The sequence below is a fragment of the Myxine glutinosa genome, chromosome 4, assembly GCF_964187855.1.
Source record: "Myxine glutinosa chromosome 4, kmMyxGlut1.1, whole genome shotgun sequence".
NCBI classification, from domain to species: Eukaryota; Metazoa; Chordata; class Myxini; order Myxiniformes; family Myxinidae; genus Myxine; species Myxine glutinosa.
This window is the reverse complement of record NC_136264.1, coordinates 194,314,537-194,340,629: the sequence shown is the minus strand read 5'-3', so window position 1 is coordinate 194,340,629 and position 26,093 is coordinate 194,314,537. Positions and strand designations below refer to the sequence as shown.

Below are 26,093 nucleotides of genomic sequence, written 5' to 3'. Positions count from 1 at the left end.
TCCTTAATGCCATTTTATACTCTATACATGCCTCTTGCATTACTCCTATTTTCAAAAACTATTTCTTTTCTCTCCCTACTCTCTCAACACTCCCTACCTCTCTCCACACTCCTATCATTCTTCCTTCTCTTCCTTTCTTCAATATTCATTTCCCTATTTTAGAGCCCCATACTCCCCAAAGCATATATCACAGAGTACGGTAGAATTCCAATATGTAGGGGTGGCACTGGAAAAAAAAATGGCCGCCCCATCAATCATATAGAGAAGGTTCCTTAGTCTTCATTGGACTATTCCATTTGCATTGTAATCTGTTTAAAGTTTATCAGAATCTCTTTACATAGGTCTATTCATTAAAATGTAGAGGAGACAGCCATAAGGAATCTGCGCAAAGACATGAGGCAAATCTCGCTCAACCAACAGGTGAGTTATATGAGCACCGTTTTAGGCCGCTTAAGTAGGCCTTCCTGCTTTCCATTGCACTTCGCTGCATAAGTTGCATTACGGGTTAGATAGGTTAGTGAAGCACAGTTGTGCTCTTTCGTTTGTGAAGAGCTATGAATTGCTTTCACCTTTAGTAGAGTCCTCTACAAGTCTACGGTACTTATAGTAGAGTCCTCGATGCTCTTTGGGCCATATCTATTCAAATTAGTGAGAGATCATTTTCCTTACCTTACTGTGCTGCTTTTGTCTTTCTTATTGGTACTGCGAGAGTTTGATTCCTTCATTCCCCTACACAGGAACTTGAATGTGTGCTTCTGGATGATGGTGGCTTTTTGGTTTTATCGAATCAAGATGACCATCAAGACAAGGTTGGTATCTGATGCTGGGTGGAGGGGGGAGAGGGTTGCATACATTTTGGGGGATTGTAATGACAACTTTTGGCATGATGTTAATGTGACCTGCTTTTCTGGAGTTATCAGTATTATTTATTTCCAATGAGCAGATTGGAAAGTTCTTTGGAGTTGTGAATCCAAGCCTCATGCGGGCCCTATTCAATTTCTCCATTTATGACGAGGTCACCTCGTACGACTTCCAATCTGTGTGCGACCCAGACACAGAGCCTCGAACGGATGCTGCACCTCGAGGAGTGCACATTGTGAGTACAATCACATTTTGTCCACTCACTAAACTTAATTCACACACATGTAGCGTTTCCTTTGAAGATCCTCAACCATTCCATGTCTAGGTCATCTGAGCTGGTAAGATCTCTTTAACGGATGCCAAAATCTGTTTGCCCAGTAATTATCTGACAATGCCAATGATGTCGGTCATCTACCTCACACCATAAATTACATCAATCATCTACATTGCACCATAAATGGCATCAGTCATCCATCTCACACCATAAATGGCATCAATCATCTACCTCCCACCATAAATTACATCAATCATCCACATCGCACCATAAATGGCGTCAGTCATCTGCATCGCACCATAAATGGCGTCAGTCATCCATCTCGCACCATAAAAGGCATCAGTCATCCATCTCGCACCATAAATGGCATCACTCAGCCATCTCGCACCACAAATGGCATCAGTCGACCCTCTCACACGATAAATGGCGTCAGTCACCTGCATCACACCATAAATGGCATCAGTCATCCATCTCACACCATAAAAGGCATCAGTCATCCATCTCGCACCATAAATGGCATCAGTCATCCATCTCGCACCATAAATGGCAACAGTCGTCCCTCTCACACCATAAATGGTGTCAGTCATCTGCATCGCACCATAAATGGCGTCAGTCATCCATCTCGCACCATAAATGGCGCCAGTCATCCATCTTGCACCATAAATGGCATCAGTCATCCATCTCGCACCATAAATGGCATCAGTCATCCATTTCGCACCATAAATGGCATCAGTCATCCATCTCGCACCATAAATGGCATCAGTCGTCCATCTCACACCATAAATGGCATCAATCATCTACCTCCCACCATAAATTACATCAATCATCCACATCGCACCATAAATGGCGTCGGTCATCTGCATCACACCATAAATGGCGTCAGTCATCCACCTTGCACCATAAATGGCATCAGTCGTCCATCTCGCACCATAAATGGCATCAATCATCCACTTTGCACCATGAATGGCATCAATCATCTACCTCCCACCATAAATCACATCAATCATCCACATCGCACCATAAATGGCGTCAGTCGTCCATCTCGCACCATAAATGGCGTCAGTCATCTACATCGCACCATAAATAGTATCAGTCGTCCATACACACACAACAACATGCATTTTAAAGGCCATTTTCCCTGCTAGAGCGGGGGTTAGCCTTGCGGTCCCCATGACAATCTTCTCCATTTTGCCCTATTTTCTGCATCTCTCCTTGTTAACCCCCTTGCCCGCATTTCTTCTTCCACCATCTTTAGCCAAGTCTTTCTCGGTCTTCCCCGTCTTCTACTTCCTTCTACATTCATTTCCATCACTCTTCTCAACCAGTCACTTTCATCCTTCCTCAACACATGACCAAACCATCTCAACCTGTTCCTCTTCACAGCATCAATCACAGGCTCTATTCCCATCATCTTTCGCAATTTATCATTTGTCTTCCTCTCTCTCAACGATACTCCGCACATCCGTCGAACCATTCGCATTTCCACCCTTTCCAACCTTCGTTGCTGCTCTACGTTCATTACCCATGTCTCGCTCCCATAAATCATAACACTTCTCACACACGCAGCATACACCTTTCCCTTCAGCTTCAACGACACTCCCCTCATCATCAGCACGCCACTCAATTCCCGAAACTTCTTCCATGCACATCTCACTCGAGCAACCGTTGCCGAGTCTGATCCACCTTCTCCATTCAGCATGTCTCCGAGGTAGCAAAATGTTTTCACACCTTCCAGCTTCACGCCATCTCCAAGATCCAACTCAACATTTCCTCCATCTGCAGCTCCCTCTGTGCACACCTTACATTTGAATGTAGCTGCCACACTGGTTAATGACCCTCTCAGACCACTACATTTTTGATGAACCCACTCAGCGCACATTGTACACTGAATGGAGTTCACTCCGACACCCTTCCTACACACAGCACAGGGCCACTTCCCAGTTCTTTCCACCTCACCACATGCTTTACCACTTGCCATCACCTTCGTCTTTCCGATATTCACCTTCAGACCTTTTGTCTCCATACATTCCTTCCACGTGTTCATCTTTTCCTTCAGTCCATCCATACTTTCCGCAATCAACACCAGATCATCTGCATACAACAACTCCCACGGTAAACCCTCCTTTACGTTCTGAGCCAGCACCTCCATCACAGCTACAAATAGTAGTGGACTTAGTACCGACCCCTGATGCACTCCCACCTTCACCTCAAACTCACCACTGTTCCCGTCCTTTGTCCTTACAGCTGTGCGTGCTCTTTTGTACATTGCCATCACTACTCTGATCAACCATTCCTCCACTCCTAACTTCCTCAATGCCCATGTCAATACTTTGCGTGGAACCCGATCGAATGCTTTCTCCAGATCAACAAACCCAAGAAACAACTTCTTCCTCTTCTCCATGTACTTCTCCTGCAACTGCCTCACAATGAAAAGCGCGTCTGTCGTTCCTCTTCCTGGCATAAATCCAAACTGCATTTCGTCGATCTTCACTTTCTTCCTTATCCTCCTCTCCAACACCCTTTCCAATACCTTCATTCCATGCTCCAATAACTTTATCGCTCGGTACGAGCCACACTCCAGAGGGTCACCTTTCCCCTTGTATAGAGGGACGAGGGTACTCAGTTCCCAATCCACTGGAATGCGGCCTTCTTTCACCACCAGATTACAGATCTCTGTCATTCTCTTCACACCCCAACTTCCTGCTGCCTTCAACATATCTCCCACAACTCCCGTCGGCCCTCCCGCTTTTCTACCCTTCATTGCTTTTATCGCTTCCTCAACTTCCTTCTCAGTTATCTTCTCTGCCGGTCCTAAAACTGGGTTACTCTCTATGTTGCCATCCCATTCATTCTCTGTATTCAACAGCATTTCCATATATCTTTTCCATCTTCCTTTAATTCCATCTGGGTCGACAACGATTTGTCCCACTTCATCCTTCAAGCAGCTCACCCCCATCACATCACACCTCTCTTTCGCTATCTGCTTTGCAATCCTGAATACCGCTCTCTGACCCTCTTCCGAATCCAAGCGTTCTCCGAACATTTTCCTACATGCCTCCTGCGCCTTTGCTACCTCTTTCTTTGCAGCCTTCCTGGCTGCCTTATAACTTTCATGCTCTGCTGTTTCTGCTCCCGTACCCTTCGCCTTCTGCCACTCCTTGAACTTCTTCCTCTTCTCGTCAATCGTCTTTCCAACTTCATCATCCCACCACCATGTTTCCGAGTGCCTTGGTGGTCCTTTTGTCCATCCACATACCTCACCAACGGCTCCCAACAGACTAGCTTTCATTGACATCCAACCACTTTCAAGCTCAACCACACCACAACCACCAGTATCAGTCGTCCATCTCACACCATAAATGGCATCAATCATCTACCTCCCACCATAAATCACATCCACAATCCACATCACACCATAAATGGCATCAGTCGTCCATCTCACACCATAAATTACATCAATCATCCACCTTGCACCATAAATGGCATCAGTCGTCCATCTCACACCATGAATGCCATCAATCATCTACCTCCCACCATAAATCACATCAATCATCCACAATCCACATCACACCATAAATGGCATCAGTCGTCCATCTCACACCATAAATTACATCAATCATCCACCTTGCACCATAAATGGCATCACAATCATCCATCTCACACCATGAATGCCATCAATCATCTACCTCCCACCATAAATCACATCAATCATCCACATCGCACCATAAATTACATCAATCATCTACAACGCACCATAAATGACGTCAGTCATCTGCATTGCACCATAAATGCCGTCGGTCATCTACACTGCACCATAAATGGCATCAGTCAACTATCTCACACCAAAAATGGCATCAGTAGTACATCTCGCACCATAAATGGCATCAATCATCTACCTCCCACCATAAATCACATCAATCATCTACATTGCACCATAAATGGCATCAGTAGTCCATCTCGCACCATAAATGGCATCAATCATCTACATTGCACCATAAATGGCGTCAGCCGTCCATCTCACACCATAAATGGCATCAATCATCTACACTGCACCATAAATGGCATCAGTCAACTATTTCACACCAAAAATGGCATCAGTAGTCCATCTCGCACCACAAATGGCATCAATCATCTGCCTCCCACCATAAATCACATCAATCATCTACATTGCACCAAAAATGGCATCAGTAGTCCATCTCGCACCATAAATGGCATCAATCATCGACCTCCCACCATAAATCACATCAATCATCCACATCGCACCATAAATGGCGTCAGTCATCCATCTCGCACCATAAATGGCGTCAGTCATCTGCATTGCACCATAAATGCCGTCGGTCATCTACACTGCACCATAAATGGCATCAGTCAACTATCTCACACCAAAAATGGCATCAGTAGTCCATCTCGCACCATAAATGGCATAAATCATCTACCTCCCACCATAAATTAAATCAATCATCTACATTGCACCATAAATGGCGGCAGTCATCTCCATCACACCGTAAATGGCGTCAGTCATCTGCATCGCACCATAAATGGCATCAGTCATCCATCCCGAACCATAAAGGGCATCATCCATCCATCTCACGCCATAAATGGCATCAGTCATCTACATCGCACCATTAATGGCGGCAGTCATCTACATCACACCATACATGGCGTCAGTCATCTACATCGCACCATTAATGGCATCAGTCATCTACATCGCACCATAAATGGCATCAGTCATCGACATCACACCATTAATGGCGTTAGTCATCCACCTCACATCATAAGTGGTGTCAGTCATCGAGCTCACAAAAGCAATGACATTGTTCATCGACCTGGCATCAACAATGGTGTCACTAATCTACCGCACACCAGCAATGGCATCGGTCAAGTACATCGCATGAGCATTGTGAAATCATTGATTGTTCAATCATATTTGACTGAGTTGTTATTGTTTTTTTTTGTTGTTTTTTTGTATACTGAATCGAGGCTCGTGAAAGAGCTAACATTTACTTCACAAACAAATCAACCAGACAAACAAAATATATATATAGAGGGGGCGGAAGACAAGATGGGGAGAGAAGGGGAAGCACGCAAACACAACATTTGAGAGCAGGGACATGCGTGGGAGGGAGAGGGCTTGGGGAGGAGGAGGCGTGGGAAGGGGGTGGGGGGGTGGGAGAAGTATAAAAACAAGGACACCAAGGACTTCCAGGACAGAAGTTGGTATTTCAAAAAAGTGGAATTGGGGTGAAATTAGCGGGGGTAGAAAAGATCAAGGTTTTGGATGGGGGAAGATAAGAGATGGTGGTGAACAGCTGTTTTAAAGACCTGGAGGGTGGAGTGGGATTGAAGAGAGTGAGGGAGTTTGTTCCAGAGGCGAGAGAAAAGAGGAATGAAGGAGTGAAGGTGAGCAGAGAGTCTTGATTTTGGCAGTTTAACCATAAGAGGGTTGCAGGCAGATATTGTGCGACCTGTAGGAATATTTGGGGGACAGAGCCCAGAGAGAGCTGGGGGGGCAAGGCCGGAGAGGAGTCGGTAGAAGATGGAAAGACCACCAACCTGCCTGCGGTGAGTGAGTGAAAGGCCCTTGGAGTTAGCTTCATCGCGGGAGATTCCAGTGATTCTGAACGCTTTGGTTTCAACAGCGTGAAGACGGGCTAGGTGTGAGGCAGGAGCACCAGCCCAGAGGGGAGAGCAGTATTCCATTGAGCTGCTGATGAAAACCTTGTATGTGGTGAGGAGCTCAGGTGTGCCAAGGAATTATGAAAGGGTGAAACGTCCTGACGAGGGTTGCCATATTATGAAATACGTACATCTTGCCAAGTTGCCTAATCCTCTCAATGTGCATGAAGTTGTTCTTCCTTACCTTCCTCAGAGGAGGGGGTATCGCATTTGAGCCCGTTTGGCTGTTTGTCTGTCTGTCTGATTGTCCACACAGAATAAATATGATTTTCTCTGCAACTGTTGGTCCGATTGACAAGAAATTTTCACCATAGGTGCAACTCCACCTGTAGAATTTCGTAATGATAATTATGACGTCATAGGTCACGTGGTATGAGCGCCATCTTGAAAAAAAAAACTTTGCACCTCTATATCTCTGAAAGCGCTGCATATAAAAAATTGAGACATGGCTCATTGTAAAGAACTCGCCATGTGGAATAAAATATGTTAATAATGATGTCATAGGTGCCTCCATTATGACGTCATAATTCGACAAGTACAAAACTTCATCCGATCAAGATGAAATTTATTGAGCGTCATCTAGGGATGAATTGGTGTAGGAAAAAAAAATAATGCCGTCATCGGTAACGTGGTTCAGCCGCCATATTTGTTTTATACAAAATCCTTAAAATCCACTGAAAACACGTCCTGACGAGGGTCTGCAATCTCTGATTGCTCTTTCTAGTTTATCTTATACTTTCACCCTTGTATGCTGAAATGTCCATTACAAAACATACAAGACCTCTCCCATGAGGTCTGGAAATAATCTAAGGACATTCTCATCAGATCATATGAGCATCCAATCACAGGAGTTGTTTTGTCAGGGGTGAAACCATTCTCACAATTAATCAGGTTTCATTGTGGAAAACCTCCCGTGTTCAGTGCCCACCACCACTTTTTCAAGATATGTACACGGAGATAGAGTGAGATGTTACAGGAAAACTCCCAATCTGAATGCTCTCAGGAGCCAAAAAGAGATGATGTCACACATCCTCACGCCCTTCCCGATGATAAATCAATATATTCATTTTGGAACCTATCACAGAGACTCGTTTACATTCAGGTGAACTGTCCTTACCTAATAATGCTTCGGGCTTTTCCTTTAAGTTGGAGAAAGTAGTGCTATGGGTCCGGCACCGTGTCGCATGCAAGAGGAAAGGTGTTTAATGACAGGACAGAGAACGTATTCTAAACTTCCTGGCCTGGTTCAAGTGCAAGTAAACGGATTCCCCAGCTTTAAATCGTGAAACCATCACTAATATCTCGAGATAAAAGTCTAAATAAAGTAAAATGGTGCTCCTGATGATGGGGGCTGTATTCATCCTTAGGGATTTCTCTTTCAGCTGGTTTTGTTTGATACTTTAGTTTAAGAGGATATTATGACCTGGGTGGGGATACCAGTTAGCAAATAATGTAAGTATTAAATGATTTTAGCATTGAGACACTGGTATATATATATTTGGATACAACATCGAGGCTATTCTATGTTTCGAGTCAACAATGAACCAACCATACACTGCTTCAATCTAGAAACTTTGCAATAACGACAAAGGGATTGCAGTGTTACGATTATATTTACTATATCATTAGTATTAATGCTATTATTATTATTATTATTATTATTATTATTATCATTACTAAAACAATACTACTCTGTATTAAATAAAACCTGGGCTAATTTGTCGGAAGCAGGCTGAAGGTTTGCCATGAAGGCATGAAGCCTAAGGCCTATAAGTACTGTGTCGTTGGAAGATCCGTAAAGTCGATGCTTTCGATATTTGATGGTCATTTTAACATTTGGTTTGTTTGTGTTTCACACTGAATGAAAAACGTCAAGGTAGAGCATGGCGATTGTGATACATGACAGGTTCGATGATATGTTCGGCCTGAACGAAATTGGAATCAAAATGGCGGTGTGCGGAGTCAGCCGCCGTAATGACATCACATCACCCCTGTCACGTGACCAGATCCTCAGCTCTGATTGGTGTACGTTTGAGGGGACAGATGGACCTACGGACAGACAAACACTGTTCTAGACGGCTTTGCCTTATGGGCTATGCCTTAAAAACCCTTTTGGGAAAGCACCTCGAGTTGAGTTCTCAAAAGATACCTGGTGTAAAGCACTTGTGAGGACGATGTGACACCGAGAGCGACGCAATTTATTAAGCGAGTTTGTTTAGCATTCCAATGTAATATTTAAGATGATGTGTCTCAATATATATGATATTTAAGTTAATACATTACTCTACCAAAAGCATTTATCATATTTAACCTTGGATGATAGTTAAGTACAACTTCAATGTAGCCGTTGATGATTTGAATGGAATCACAGTAAGGGAATTGTTTGTGTTTTTGGCTCTTGTTCAGCCCAGCATTGCCGACTTGCTCAACCTGGCTTGGTGGACGTCAGCGGCGGCCTGGTAAGAAGTCCCGGTGTCTTTTTTCCCTCGATATTTGGTTCTTTCTCTCGCTCTGTACCGCTAACCCTTTTTGTCGCTCATGAGCATCCATGTTTTTTTTCTGCCACCTTTTGCGAATACAAACGAAGGAAACCTTGTATTGGTGATGATGCAAAAGCCCCTTAGTCATCCACAACGATTTTAAGTTTCCCCGAAGACCCCTTGACAACCATGTTGTGGAATTTAGTCTTTTGAGATGTGGTTCTGTCATTTTAATCACTTCCACACATTGTTAAATTAGCATTTGTTACTCATTGCATCTAATGCACTCAGTGTTGTTCTTTCAAAGTGTTTGCTTTAAGTGACATTTGACCTTTAGAAAACAAAGGCTCGGTAAATCCAAATTTTTCGACTTTTTGCCAATTTATTTATTTTTCATGTTCATTTTGTTAATCGGGTTAGGGGAAATGAACATGTTGTTTTTCAGCAAAACCACATGGGTTCTTTCTTGTTTGTCCAGTACATCTCCACATCCTCCTGTCATACCCTTTTCCTAGGTCTATACTGCAGCAGTTTCTTTACTCGCTCACCTTCCAAGCCTGGCATGACCCTGGTAAGAACCCAGCGCAAACGCTTTCTGAGAGAGGAGTGTGAGACATGCAGCACTTCTTACGCAACTGAGGTATTGCTGTGGACCACACATCCAAGACTCACACAATCAGAGATGTGTGTTATTCCAAGGTGTTGGAACCAACCATAAAACTAACAAAAAAAATAATCCTTTCCTTTCCCAGGTATTGAGCCTGTGCATCGGATGGCGAGTTTTAGTGTGATGTGCAGTGTAGTCAGGTTCACCATGTTAACAAATATAATTTCGTTCAAAATTTTGGGAGATTAGCAAACCTGTACATTTTTGGAATCACCAGAGCATGGGGAATCCGAAGATCGATGTTGGCATTTGCACAGACACCTGCATGGCCGCCATTTTGGATTTTCAAAATGGCCGCCATAAAATACATATTTTGCGCTATTTCGGCTTCTAGTCAACCTATAACTTAATTAAATATGCTAATCCTATGTTTTCTGGGTCAAGGAATCCAATAAAGGCCTCAAAATAGTGCTCAGGATTATAGAAAAGCAACAAACAAAGGTAATTGAAAACCATTGTCTTTATACAGACTTGGCATTTAATATGGAATATTTTTTTTGTGGGGGTGACCTTCCTTTTCAAGACGACTTAGAACCAAAAGTTCAGTGGAATTATGTTGAAATTATTCTAGATTTTGTTAATGTGACCTTTAAAAGAAACAAAAACCACATTTGACATTTCGAAGCAAATAAATTGATCCTTGAAAGTGATGTAAACTGATATCGAACTCACTCAATTCACGGACAGTACTGTGTTAAACTTCTGTACGTTTTCCAGAAGTATGTCTTTATTTTGCACATTAGCCAAAAAAAATTGCAACAAAAACAAAAGCTAAATTATGACTGGGATTACGGACAGTAAAATTACAGTTCAGTACTTTGTGTAACCCCCACAAGCATTCAGGAGAGCACGTACACGTTGAGGCATGCTGTTCACGAGATTTGCCAAGGTTTGGGCAGGAATCGCTTGCCACGCAGTGTCAATAGCCTGCTGCAATTCACGCACAGAGGTCGGCTGCTGGTCCAAGTGGTCGATTTGACGCGTTAATTCTGCCCACAAGTTCTCTATCGGATTCATATCCGGGGACATGGCAGGCCACTCCATATGCTCGACACCACGGTCAACAAGAAAGTGTTGGATCATGCGAGCACCATGAGGCCGTGCATTGTCATCTTGGAAGACAAAGTTTCCTCGAAAGGCTGCACGAGCAAATGGAAGCAATGTTTCTTCCAGAATGACCCTGTACTTGAACTGGTTCAGGTTTCCATTCAGAACAACCAGGTGAGTTTTGCCCCCTGCATGAAAAGCAGCCCAAACGGTCACCCCACCACCTCCAGCTTGGACTGTTGGCACTATACAATCTTCGTTGTGGGCTTCATGCACTTGTCTGCGCACTCGGACGCGGCCATCTTGACGATAGACCAGAAATCTAGACTCGGCACTGAAGGTCACGTGATTCCAGTGTCCTGGCTGCCATTGACGGTGCTCTCTGGCCCACTGCAATCGACGCTGGCGGTGTTGTCTGGTCAGACGTGGCTTTCTCAGGGGACGCCTGGCACGATAGCCTGCTTGAACCAGTCATAGGTTGACTAGCCTTCTGGATACAGGCACATTTGTCAGTTGCTGCCACTCAGCCCTAAGCCGATTAGCTGACTTGGTACGGCCATTGCAGACTAACCGGTGCAGCTGGCGATCATCCCTCCTTGTGGTTATGCGGGGACGTCCTGGCCTCGGTAATGGAGTAGGGACTCCCCTCTGAGCATTTCGTTTCAGGATCTTTGACACCTGACCTTGAGTGGTGCCACACTGCCGAGCAATAGCACACTGTTTCATGCCAGAATTTCGTAAAGCCACCACTCCATGACAAACAGCATTGTCAATTTGATCGACCATCTCCAGAGGAAGCGGCAATAACTTTTGTAGACGTGCAGCAGTTGTTTTCCACTAATGCAGAACGCAACAACCCTTATATACCCGATTGTGAAGCCAATCGTCAAATGTACCTGTCCTTACATTTTGTCACGCCACCTGTGATATAATCCTGTTATTGACTTCTTGCTGCGAAAGACAATCAGTGACATGGTTCTTTCAACAAAGACATCACCGAAGGGTAAAATAAACTCACCAGATTGATATACTGAGTTCAGAAAGTAAACCCAAGTCAAGAAAAAATATATATTCCATATTAAATGCCAAGTCTGTATTTGTGATATAACTGTATTCTTAATACATGATATTGCAAGTCCTTTGAAGTTATAGGTATGGGTTTATAAAGCAAGAAAGCAGCCTTGTTAGTATCAGATTGAACTATAAGTCTGATACACAGGAGCTACTAGGTCTATACCGTTCAGGAATATGCTTTTACAGATCTTCATCACTGTCCTGAGTGTCATTTTCGCAAAGGTGTCTACGCAAATGCTAACATTAATTTTTGGATGCCTCATGCTCTGAATATTCCAAAAATGTATAGTTTTGCTAATCTCCAAAAAATTTGAACGAAAAAACATAGTGAACCTGACTTGTGGCACCAAGAGACTTAATGTATAATTGCAATAGCAGTTCCAGAAACTTTGCCAAATGATAATCCATTGTATTACTAGGTGTGTTAATTATGTTGTAAACACCTGCTCTGAGGGTGGGAGGTTCACATCCGCTTCCCACCCGCACTCCAGCTACAATTGTTGATGGGATTTTTTTCACTCGTGCCAAAATGAAGTCAATTGCCTGTCCAGCTCTGGACTGAAAACAGTAACTTCTATGTCTACGTGTCGTTGACAGTCAGGATATTTTCCACATCAATAGACTTTGATCCTTGTTTGCGTTTCAAACTTCTAGGCTGTCACAAAACCCCCCCAGACAAGGTCCGACCCCTCCTCTGACAGCTAGAGTCCTAATGTAATACTTTATGTGGGGTTTTTGGCCTCTACAATAGTCTTTGCGGAGTTATCCTTTAGATCAGTGGTTCTTAACCTTTTTCTCACCACGGACCGGCAAGGGTCACGATAAATGACCGCGGACCGCCAATTGGGAACCACGTAATTAATGTTCTTTACTGTCTATACTTCAGCACACCAGACGTCTTTTTTAACTTTTTGCAGTAATATTGTGGTTCTGTATAAGTACTGAATGTATCATGAACAACAGTCAAATAATATTTATCAATTATAACTAGATGAGCATTTGAACTTCCGCACAACAGACGGGGAGGATTTGAGGTGGGGGAGCACTTTGGAAAGAGAATACACGGCTCCGTGGAATAAATATAATCTAACCTCTGGTGAAGGTGTGTGTGAACTGTGAATCCTCCTGTTATGACAATAAGATGTGCAGAGAAATGCTGTTTGTTTTTGAAGTAAACATTGCCTCGGAAAAAGAAATATTACCTCAATGTTCCCTTCACAACAACAACAACAACCCGATCGCTTCGGAAAAATTAAATATGACCTTAACAACAAAAACAACAACAACTATATGGCATTCATAGAACACTTACCCTGCGCAGTCAACTTGGTGTGAGCCAACTCTTCTATTTTTGAACGTTTCTTTTTCTTTGATCCAATATGGCTGCCATACCACGTGAGCGATGACATCATAAATTTATATTCTCTAAATAATAGTTGCATAGATCACAAAAAACAACAACATGCATTTTAAGGCCATTTTCCCTGCTAGAGCGGGGGTTAGCCTTGCGGTCCCCATGACAATCGTCTCCATTTTGCCCTATTTTCTGCATCTCTCCTTGTTAACCCCCTTGCCCGCATTTCTTCTTCCACCATCTTTAGCCAAGTCTTTCTCGGTCTTCCCCGTCCTCTACTTCCTTCTACATTCATTTCCATCACTCTTCTCAACCAGTCACTTTCATCCTTCCTCAACACATGACCAAACCATCTCAACCTGTTCCTCTTCACAGCATCAATCACAGGCTCTATTCCCATCATCTTTCGCAATTCATCATTTGTCTTCCTCTCTCTCAACAATACTCCGCACATCCACCGAACCATTCGCATTTCCACCCTTTCCAGCCTTCGTTGCTGCTCTACATTCATGACCCATGTCTCGCTCCCATAAATCATAACACTTCTCACACATGCAGCATACACCTTCCCCTTCAGCTTCAACGACACTCCCCTCCTCGTCAGCACGCCACTCAGTTCCCGAAACTTCTTCCATGCACATCTCACTCCAGCAACCGCTGCCGAGTCTGATCCACCTTCTCCATTAAGCATGTCTCCGAGGTAGCAAAATGTTTTCACACCTTCCAGCTTCACGCCGTCTCCAAGATCCAACTCAACATTTCCTCCATCTGCAGCTCCCTCTGTGCACACCTTACATTTGAATGTAGCTGCCACACTGGTTAATGACCCTCTCAGACAACTACATTTTTGATGAACCCACTCAGCGCACATTGTACATTGAATGGAGTTCACTCCGACACCCTTCCTGCACACAGCACATGGCCACTTCCCAGTTCTTTCCACCTCACCACATGCTTTACAACTTGCCATCACCTTCGTCTTTCCGATATTCACCTTCAGACCTTTTGTCTCCATACATTCCTTCCACTTGTTCATCTTTTCCTTCAGTCCATCCATACTTTCCGCAATCAACACCAGATCATCTGCATACAACAACTCCCATGGTAAACCCTCCTTTACGTTCTGAGCCAGCACCTCCATCACAGCTACAAATAGTAGTGGACTTAGTACCGACCCCTGATGCACTCCCACCTTCACCTCAAACTCACCACTGTTCCCGTCCTTCGTCCTTACAGCTGTGCGCGCTCTTTTGTACATTGCCATCTCTACTCTGATCAACCATTCCTCCACTCCTAACTTCCTCAATGCCCATGTCAATACTTTGCGTGGAACCCGATCGAATGCTTTCTACAGATCAACAAACCCAAGAAACAACTTCTTCCTCTTCTCCATGTACTTCTCCTGCAACTGCCTCACAATGAAAAGCGCGTCTGTCATTCCTCTTCCTGGCATAAATCCAAACTGAATTTCGTCGATCTTCACTTTCTTCCTTATCCTCCTCTCCAACACCCTTTCCAATACCTTCATTCCATGCTCCAATAACTTTATCACTCGGTACGAGCCACACTCCAGAGGGTCACCTTTCCCCTTGTATAGAGGGACGAGGGTACTCAGTTCCCAATTCACTGGAATGCGGCCTTCTTTCACCACCAGATTGCAGATCTCTGTCATTCTCTTCACACCCCAATTTCCCGCTGCCTCCAACATATCTCCCACAACTCCCGTCGGCCCTCCCGCTTTTCTACTCTTCATTGCTTTTATCGCTTCCTCAACTTCCTTCTCAATTATCTTCTCTGCCGGTCCTAAAACTGGGTTACTCTCTATGTTGCCATCCCATTCATTCTCTGTATTCAACAGCATTTCCATATATCTTTTCCATCTTCCTTTAATTCCATCTGGGTCGACAACGATTTGTCCCACTTCATCCTTCAAGAAACTCACCCCCATCACATCACACCTCTCTTTCGCTATCTGCTTTGAAATCCTGAATACTGCTCTCTGACCCTCTTCCGAATCCAAGCGTTCTCCGAACATTTTCCTACATGCCTCCTGCGCCTTTGCTACCTCTTTCTTTGCAGCCTTCTTGGCTGCCTTACAACTTTCATGCTCTGCTGTTTCTGCTCCCGTACCCTTCGCCTTCTGCCACTCCTTGAACTTCTTCCTCTTCTCGTCAATCCTCTTTCCAACTTCATCATCCCACCACCATGTTTCCGAGTGCCTCGGTGGTCCTTTTGTCCATCCACATACCTCACCAACGGCTCCCCTCAGACTTGCTTTCATTGACATCCAACCACTTTCAAGCTCAACCACATCATCCGCTACCCTACTCAGCCTCTCTTTTAATGCCTCCCTTACTGTCACCTCTTTCAACCTCCACACCTTCATTCTCGGTTGGTACTTCACCCGCCGAGCTCTCCTCGCACCTTTCACCCTTATGTCGCAGACAACCAAGTGGTGCTGTGAAACAGCCTCCTCTCCCGGGATCACCTTTGTGTCCCGGAGGTGCCCCCTATCTCACCTACGTACTATCAGGTAGTCAACGGTTGTCGTCGACCCACCTGATGTGTATGTAACAAGCTTATTAGCCTCTTTCTGGAACTGAGTATTACAAATCAGCTCCATCAGCAAACTCCAAAATCCTTTCACCTTCTCCATTTCTCACACCATATCCGTAACCCCCATGAACTCCCTCAAAACCATCCATACTCCTTCCCACATGTACATTTGGGTCTCCTCCTACCACAACAACTTCCTCATCTTTCACGTTTTCCATCAGCTTCTCTATCGCACACCAGAACTTGTCCTTCTCTTCATCGCTCCGACCAACCTGCGGAGCGTTCACCAAGAGCTTTCCAATCATCATTTTCACCATCATCAACCAATCACTCACTCTAGTCACACTCACCACACTGTCTACAAACTCCTCAGAAAACAGGACACCAACACCATTCACGCCCTCCGGGCACCCTTGCCACACAAACTTGTATTTCTGTCCCTGCCTACCCTTCACCATTCTCACACCACTTCCCTTCCATCTCGTCTCTTGCACACAACATATGTCCACTCTTCTTCTGACCAATACTTCCACCACTTCTCCTGATCTCCCTGTCATTGTCCCTACATTCCATGTCCCAAACCTCAGAAACCGATATCCACTTCGGGCTGTACCCTGCCCATATGTAGTTGTAATTGTCATGGTTCTCTTTTTGAGGCAATGTTTTTATGGCCGGATGCCTTTCCTGACGCCAACCCTCTTAGTTGTCTCTTACGACATGCAGGGATACGGTGTACCTATTCTAATCCAGGGTACACACTGGGAAACGTTTAAAACATGGAATATTCAGGGGGGGGGGGGGAGGGGGGAGGAGGTTGGGGGGGGGGCGGCATCAGCATCACGGCTGCGGGGGCCCCATCAGCACCACGCCACGGCGGCCCGGTCAGCACCACACCATGTCGGCCCGGTCAGCACCACACCACGTCGGCACGGTCAGCACCACACCACGTCGGCCCGGTCTGCACCACACCACGTCGACCCGGTCAGCACCACACCACGTCAGCCGGTCAGCACCACACCACGTCAGCCCAGTCAGCACCACACCACGGCGGCCCGGTCAGTACCACACCACGGCGGCCCGGTCAGCACCACACCACGTCGGCCCGGTCAGCACCACACCACGTCGGCCCGGTCAGCACCACACCACCTCGGCCCGGTCAGCACCACTCCACGGCGGCCCGGTCAGCACCACACCACGTCGGCCCGGTCAGCACCACACCACGTTGGCCCGGTCGGCCCAGAGCCTGGCGCGAAGTCCAAGGACATCAGCACGTCATCTGAAAACAGCTTCGGTTGGTGCGAACCACTCGGTCAATGGCGCGAACCAGGTCCCGACACGCCCTTGCTCGCTTGGCCCCGATGAAGGCCTCGCTGGGTGTTCTCCAAACAGGGACAGAATCGCCCAAGCCGCGCTGGATTTCGGCAGCGGAAGCCTTGCTCGCTCGGCCCCGATGAAGGCCTCGCTGGGTGTTCTCCAAACAGGGGAAAAATCGCCCAAGCCACGCTGGATTTCGGCAGCGGAAGCCTTGCTCGCTCGGCCCCGATGAAGGCCTCGCTGGGCGTTCTCCAAACAGGGGCAGAATCGCCCAAGCCGCTCTGGATTTTGGCGGCAGAAAGCAGCCACGAAGCGACGATATTCGGTCGGGCTGTAATGCGAACACCACGGCGGCCCGGTCAGCACCACACCCTTGGAAAGGACTTCGATGCTGTGGAGAGATCGAAGCAAGCCTCCTTGTTCGAGCGGACCGGAAGCGGAAGTCATAGTTGCATAGATCATGCTCAATAAATTTCAAACTGATCAGACTAAGCGTTGTCCCTGTCGAATTATGACGTCATAATTATGGCACCAATGACATCATCGTTAACACCTCTTCCCCATATGGAGTTATTTACAATGAGCCACGTTTCAATTTTTAAAATGCTGTTAATTCCATGCCACTCCTGAAGACTCTTCTTCTTCATGCAATAACAACTTCTAGCTTCCATACCGTACATCCAATCATCTTGAAATTTTGCACACTTTTTACACTTCATTACCTCGACTATAATATAAAGTTGTACGTCGATCAATGAAGCGGTTCAAGAGTTATAAATTTTTTAATATGTTCGTTTAATTAACTGTATTTGCCAAACCTAATGACCTATCACAAATTCCAAAAGGTAATTTTAGTAGACTGACATTCTGAACATATCTGTGAGGTTTGCCCTCGACAGGATCAAAAATGAGGGAGGAGCTAGGTTTTAAAAGTTTATGCTTAAAAACGTCATAACTCCGAAACAATGTGACGCATTACGTCATGCTCCTTGACTTTTTTGTTCGTCATGGCTATGCGATTCTGCTTGCAAAGTTTAGCCTCGATCTGTTCAGTCGTTTTGGAGAAAATTGGATTTTAGTGGTTTTTCAGGGCTTTCACTCAAAACAATATGGCGGCCGAACCACGTGACCTACGACGTCATAATAATTTTATTTCTGCATCAATTTATACCGAGAAGATGCTCAAGAAATTTCATCCTGATCGGATAAAGTTTTTTACTTATCGAATTATGACATCATAACGGCGGCACCTATGACGTCATCATACACATATGCTATTCCGCATGGAGAGGTCTTTGCAATGAGACCTGTCTCAATTATTTCTGTGCAGCGGTTTTTGAGATATAGAGGTTCAAAGTTTTTTGGTTTTTCCAAGATGGCGCCCGTACCACGTGACCTGTGACGTCATAATATTCACTAAAATATTCTACAGGAGGAAGCCCTCCTTTGGTGAAAATTTCTTTTCAATCGGACCAACAGTTGCTGAGAAAATGAATTTTTTAAATGCTGACACGGCACACTTTACTTTCCTGAAATGCAGACACGCACGTATGTACGCACGCCAGGTCCTGGTATTCATTTTTCACGATGATCCAGGATTGAAGTGACTGGAAGCTCTGAAATTTCATTTTTAGGGAAGAGTCATTCTTCAGTTCGATGATTTTGTCTTCCAATCTGGAAGTGATTTCTATGCCAGTCATTTGCCCTTCAAATGGGTTGATAATTATCCAACCATTGCCTTTCCTCGAGTCATTCTCAGTTCTGAAATGGCGATCAAATCGCAGGAAAATGTTGCTCACATGTTCCTCGTTGACCAACGACAATGAGGGTTCAGCATCCCTCACACAAGCTTGACCGATTCGAGAACATAGAGAAGCATCCATGCTTCACTTGTTTTTTCCAAACTGTTAACTTTGCCTTGAACGCATCAATTTTGTCAAATGCCTTGAATATTGAAGCCATCCTTCCTTGAAGAGACAATTATTGTTCAGCTCGTTCACCTCGCAAAAAATATCTACCAAGTAGGCCAGCTTCATCGTCCAGCTTTCATCTTTAAAAAAGCTCGCCCACTCCTTTTTCTGCTTTTCTTCAAGAAACATTTCTACTTCTTTTCGCGGCTCATACACCCTTGACGGAACTTTACCTCGAGATAGCCACCGTATCTCAGTGTGCAAAAGAAGTTGATTGTTTGATGCTTCCATGTTGTCGCCTTCACTAAGTTAACAATTTTAACATTGAAAAGACAAGTGTGTTGATTCAATTCGGGACCCATCTGCCTTGTAGCCAAACTCCATGGATGATACATTGAATCATTTGACAAAATGGTGCTCTTTCCTTGATTTGTGTCGTCACTCCTTTGTCCTTTCCCATCATGGCTGCTGTGCCGTCTGTGCATAAACCCACGAGGTTAACCCATTCTAAACCACGACTTTGAATGTGACCATCTAACGCTTTGAAAATTGCTTCACTGCTTGTGTTTCTTGGAAGGGATCTCAAAGCAAAAAACTCTTCTTAACAGTTTTCGTTATGCTCGTAACGAACACAAACCAGTATAACTGCCTGATTGGTATAATCTGCTGACATTTTGTCTATTCTCTTAGTTACCGTGCAGTCATTTGAGAGGGAGACTTGACCGATTTTCTTGACTGCTCCTTCATCCAACAACTCTTGACATTTGTCTTTCATGCAAGGGAGAATGAGCTTCTCAGCAATTGTGTTTGGCTTCTGCGTTTTTGAAATCCGTAGGGAAAATTTCGATTGGGGCTTTGAGAGCATTGACGTTAACCTTTGATGATTCATTGGTTATACACTTTTATATGCTGAGTAGAACCGCTCTCGGTATATTCACGAACATACACAGTATGAAGGGGCACTGTTTCCGATTGCCACATTAGTTCGACGATTCATGAATATTCATGACCAATCCATCCTTGGAGTTCCTGACCGAATTCAGATCCTTACTCCAATTTAATTGCTACAATAAACAGGTTTTGTTTCGGGTGGCTTACAAAGGGATTGTGAGTAAGTGGTGCCAGCCGAACCCCACACCTTCATGGCCTCGCGCTTGCAGCATCTAGGTGCAGAGTATGCACCCTGTTCCCTTCATTTGTGCCCACCCACCCCCCCCCCCCCCCTTTCGAAAAATCCTGGACTGGTCCCTGTAGTGCATGATACATGTGCTCCATTCTATATAGATTCGACGGGCGCCGCAGTAATGTGAATGGCACACTGCCATGTGAATGGCAGTAAAAAAAAAAAAAGAATTATATACACTACCGGTCAAAAGTTTTAGAACACCTCAATTTTTCCAGTTTTTATTGAAATTTACGCAGTTTAATGTCTCAATGTACTCTGAAATTAAGCGTAGAACAAATAAACAATTGGAGATTAAAAAAAGAAATCATAGAATCATTTTGTTTAGCAAAATTTATTTTAAATTTTGACTCAGCAAAGTAGCCACCTTTTGCAGATATAACCGCCGCACACACCCGTGGCATTCTTTCCACAATGGAAATCAAATATTGTTCGGGAAGTTCTTCCCAACACTGTTGCAGAAGTTCCCACAAATGTGTTGCACTTGTAGGTTGCTTTGCTTTCACCCTTCTGTCCAGTTCATCCCAAACCAGCTCGATGGGGTTTAAGTCTGGAGACTGTGCTGGCCATTCCATTATTTGAAGCCTACCAACTTGCTCTTTTCCTCGAAGGTAGTTTTGACATAGCCTGGAGGTGTGTTTAGGGTCATTATCTTGCTGTAGGATGAACCCCTGACCAACTAAGCGTATACCAGAGGGTATTACATGGCGCTGCAAAATGCTGTGGTAGCCCTTTTGGTTTAGGGTGGCAATCACTCTGTGCAAGTCGCCGACTCTGGATCCAGCAAAAGAGCCCCAGACCATCACGCTTCCTCCTCCATGTTTGACAGTTGGTGTCACACACTGAGGAACCATCCTTTCGCCTACTCGACGGCGTACAAAAACCCTGCGTGATGAACCAAAGATTTCAAATTTTGATTCATCGGTCCATAAGACCTTCTTCCAGTCTTCAGTAGTCCACTGGTGGTGCTGCATGGCCCAGGCAAGCCTCTTTTTCTTACTTTGCCATCTTAGCAATGGCTTTCTTACTGCCACTCGACCTGTCAAACCTGCAGCTCGAAGTCTTCTCTTCACAGTTGAAACTGAGACTTGCTTACTTCGACCAGTGTGAAGCTGTGGTCCTGTGAGCCACCTATCACGCAAGCTGTTGACTCTCAGAAACTTTTCTTCTGATTCTGTTGTGGCTTTGGGTCTGCCAGACCTCTTCCTGTCAGAGTTTCCTCCAGTTTCCAAGTGCCTTTTGATGGTGTAGGAAACTGTACTCACTGACACCTTGGCTTTCTTTGCAATTTCTCTAAAGGAAAGACCTACACGTTTAAGGGTTATAATGGTCTGTCTGTCTTCCTTTGTTAATTGCCTTTTTCTCGCCATTCTGATAGCAATATACTACTTCCTGCAGTGCAATATTGTCCAAATAATGCTTCAGAGGGTGTAATATCAGTCTGTTCCAATACTGCTTTTATACAGATAGGGGGTTTGTAATCAAGTAATCAGCAGAGGTTGGGACACCTGCAGGAATTGTTTGCATCAACTTTCAAGGCTTAATTTACTTACATTGCTGGAGAACAGCTGTAAGTTGCTAACCCATTACTTGTTCCCTGAAGAAGGCCTTTTTTACAATATAACTGTGCAATTTACATTATTTACATTTGCTAACATAAACTTTTTTTTAACCTCGAGCAGTTTACTGCTTACCTTTGTACCATTTCAGGTTATTCACTAGACTTGAATTGCTTAAATTTCAATAAAAACTGGAAACATTGAGGTGTTCTAAATCTTTTGACTGGTAGTGTGCAGTATATATATATATATATATATATATATATTATTTATTATTATTTTTATTTTTTTTTGGGCAATACTGCACGGACTGGAAGCTCTCCTTCCCTGGACTGGCAGCGGTCCGCGGACCAGCGGTTATGAACCTCTACTTTAGATGACATTCCCATGGCATTGTGGGTCATCGTGCAGTTCTACTTGAAGCACAAAGGCTGCTCTCAGTCTTTGGCCCTCAAACTGACTTGGCCACCCATGACATGAAATTAAATGTTTCTCACTTGTCGTTGTTGTGCTGCTTTTTGGATGTTTAACCTTTGTGGAAAGGAAATGACTGAATGCCAGTTCTAAGGGGCCTTGCATGATTAGATACCTCTTTGCTCTTCCTGCCATTACCTTTGGGAAAGCACCCCGGAGTGGTGACAAACTTGTAGAGCTGTCATTTTGATGGGAAAGTACCTGGGACTGCACTGAACTTGCACACAGGTTGCACTTGTGGCTTTATTGAAGGGAAGGAAAAGCATTTTACATTTGTTCTTGATTTTGTTATTATTGGTACTTGTGTAATGGTGTTACTGTAAATATTCCCATAAAAATGATACTGCACTTTGTCATTGATTTGTCAACTGTGTATGTGCTTCCTTTGTGTACTTTTAGTGCCCGTGATGGCTGCATCAGAGTCAAGCAAAGAGAAGATGCTCTGCATCACGTTGCAGACCCAGTACTTTCTGAATCAGAACGTCACATCCTTCCGCACACTGCAGGACTGTAAAAACTGTTCACGGTAAAGAATGCTTGGGCTGAGTGCATGTCTTTTTTGCGGTCATCGTCGATCTTTGTTCTTTTGATTTGAAATCCAAATTTCTTGAGTATTTAGCAATAGTAACAAATTTGACATGGCTGCTCCAATACGTATGGCTGGCACTGTATGTTTGGTGACTAAATCTGACACCAGGCACGAAGACCTGCGGCTTGAATAAATTCAGAAGAGAGAAATCATGTAGTGTGTGAGACACAAGATGCCATTAAGGGATTCATTAATCCATTGACCCATGATGAGAAGGCTCCTGCATATTGTTTTCCATCTGGTGCTCGTGTACCTGCTGACAACGAGAGTGATATTCTGATTACAGAGACCCAAGTTAAGGAAGCTGAGGAAACATTAATCAAAGAAAGGTTGGAAGCACATGAAAACTTATTAGAACCAATAAACAGAATAAAGCTGAAGAACATCGATGACATGGGGAAAACAATGAAAATCAAAATCGCAAAGAAAAAGGTAATGGAGTACAGACAGGTAGCAGGGGAACATTGTATTCCTACTGTTAGTCAAATCACAGAAAAAAGAGCTACAGATATGGATTTAGTGGATCTGTTGAAATATCCTCTGACTTCAGTTCCATACAGCATCGGCACAGCCGATGGCTACTTAGCGATGACTGGCAAATCTAAAGGTTTCAAGTACTTGGTGAAAGAGAGTGAAAGGTGAAAGATTGCCAGAAAACCACCACATGGTAACACACTAGTTGCCATGGAGGACGGAAATGCACGGTTTCACTGCATGAAAGATGTTCCAAACAATTTACCACAAATTTAATGTCATCTATATAATAATAGCGTAAGGACTCGACTTTGTTATCCCTTTTACGCCGCACCCAGTGACCCGATGCCCACGGCACGAATGGATTTACGATCTACGAACCGCGCTCTTTGTTTATCACGTACAGCCATACTCGAAAAATCTGAATTAGCCGACGTTGGGGCCCAAAAGCATCCGATTAACTGCCGATATGACGCCATCGTATTGGCGTCTGCTGGGCGAAGGCGAAGCAAGCCGTCCGCTGATTGGACAGGCGAAGGCGACAGCAAGCCGCCCACTGAGTGGACAATCCAGAGCATGCATTTGTGCCGGTGTCGGCGATCGTTGTTCATATACGCACTCTTCATTCTCATCTTTCTTCCTAACTCTTACTCGGACAAGCAAATCCCCTATGCCATCCATAATGGTACACTCTATCCATACACCACATCCTCCCTTCCGTGGATGTTCCACGGGTTTCGGCTAGTTATTATGAATATTTAACGAGATAATTTTGAAGAATATCCAATAAAAACACCCAGTGAGATCAAATTCATTGTGTTCTACACATGCAGGCATTTTGAATGATGAATATCTAATAATAATTTATTTTTTTTGTATACAGAGTCGAGGCTCGTGTAAGAGCTAACACATTAAACACAAAAAGATAAACAGAAAACACATAAAACATATAATAAAGGGAGTGGGAGACAGGAGGGGGAAAAAGGGGGAAGCACACAAGCACAACAACAGTAGAGAACAGGGACATCGGGAGATCTGTGGAAGGGAAAGGGCTGGTGGTGGAAGGGAGGAGGGAGGGGGAGGGATAAGGGTACGCGGTATAAAACAAATGGACACCACTCGGAATTTCAGGAAAGAAGTCTGAGATTGAAAGAGCTAGGTTTGGGGTGTATTAACGGGGGTAGAAAAGATCAAGGTTTTGGATGGGGAAAGATAAGAGATGGTGGTGAACAGCTGTTTTAAAGACCTGGGGGGAGGAGTGGGATTGAAGAGAGTGTGGGAGTTTGTTCTAGAGGTGGGAGTAAAGAGGAAATCATGAATAATATCCAATAAGAATTCCCAGCGAGGTCAAATTTATTGCGTTTTACACATCGAGTAACTTTGATCTCATTATAATGAATATCCAATAAGAATACCAAATTAAATCAAATTCACTGCTGTGCATACATGAAGTGCATACATGAAGATTTACTGCTGTGCATACATCTCATTATGATGAATATCCAATGAGATAAATACGATGAATATCCAAAAAGAATACTCAGAAACCAAATTCATTTCATTCTCCAAATGAACTAAATTTGATCTCATTACACGATAAATACCCAATAAGAAAAAGGCCGTTCGCTGAATACCATTTCAATGAATGCACAGATGAGTGGAAGACCTGGAATAAGTCTAACTTAAAATTAATTTTGGTTTTGACAGAAGTTGGGCTTTTGTGCAAGTTTTAGTTTGATTGATCTCTGTGTTCCAAACTGGCTGGTGGTGTGTGTGTGTGTGTGTGTTCGTGTGTTTGTGAACAAGATATCTGGAAAAGTTCTGAACGGATTTGGATGAAAGTTGGTGGGATGATTGCCCTTGGGATAAGGAAGAATTGATTAGTTTTTGGTGAAGCTCCTACTGTTAGTCAAATCACAGAAAAAAGAGCTACAGATATGGATTTAGTGGATCTGTTGAAATAGCCTCTGACTTCAGTTCCATTAGTTGATTCCATTAGTTGTTCCATTAGTTTGAGAACTTCATTGTTCCATTAGAACAAAATACAATTGTTCCATTAGAACAATGTTCCTGCATTGAGATCTCGCGAGATCTTGGAGACGGCGGCAGGGATTTTCGAAGCTCCACACGGTCTCCACGTTTTTCGAAGTTAAGTCTGTTCACAATTGTATTTTGTCGAAACTGTATTTATCTTTCGGTGTGTGAAGTTATTGTGTGCAACTTTGGTTGTTTCTCGGTGTTTATCTTTCATAAATTGATCGTCTGTTTGCCGTGTCGTGTCTTGAGGCCTTGTACAGTGTGCACTGTACAACCTTGAGGCTTTGTTTTTCTCAGCGGTCCGTCGTTTGTGATCCAATAACTTTCGTTCTCTGTATTCCCAGGCTTTTCACCCATAGCCTACTTCCTTGTGTAAATCTCACTCAAAAAAAAAAAAAAAAAAAAAAAAACATTTCCTTCTCTGTTCTCATTCGTTTATTCATTCTTATTCGTTCGTTCGTTCTTCGACCACGTGTTTCTCCCCCATTTCCCCAGATAGTTTTCACTCATTAACCTTCAATGTTTACACTTTCCCCTCAAGTTATGTATTCCGTCATATTTTAT

General features: G+C 44.1%; 1 protein-coding gene across 4 annotated transcripts in view; it reads left to right on the top strand.

The window, feature by feature from the left end:
- CACNA2D2 (calcium voltage-gated channel auxiliary subunit alpha2delta 2) overlaps window positions 1–26,093 on the top strand; it is a 337,069-nt gene that overhangs the window by 298,203 nt on the left and 12,773 nt on the right. For all 4 annotated transcript variants that reach the window (XM_078776839.1, XM_068114187.2, XM_068114186.2 and 1 more), the window contains 5 exons: window positions 738–809; window positions 944–1,096; window positions 9,218–9,270; window positions 9,807–9,862; window positions 22,829–22,955. In XM_078776839.1, the coding sequence (XP_078632965.1) occupies window positions 738–809; window positions 944–1,096; window positions 9,218–9,270; window positions 9,807–9,862; window positions 22,829–22,955 (461 nt within the window). The remainder of the gene's footprint in view (window positions 1–737; window positions 810–943; window positions 1,097–9,217; window positions 9,271–9,806; window positions 9,863–22,828; window positions 22,956–26,093) is intronic.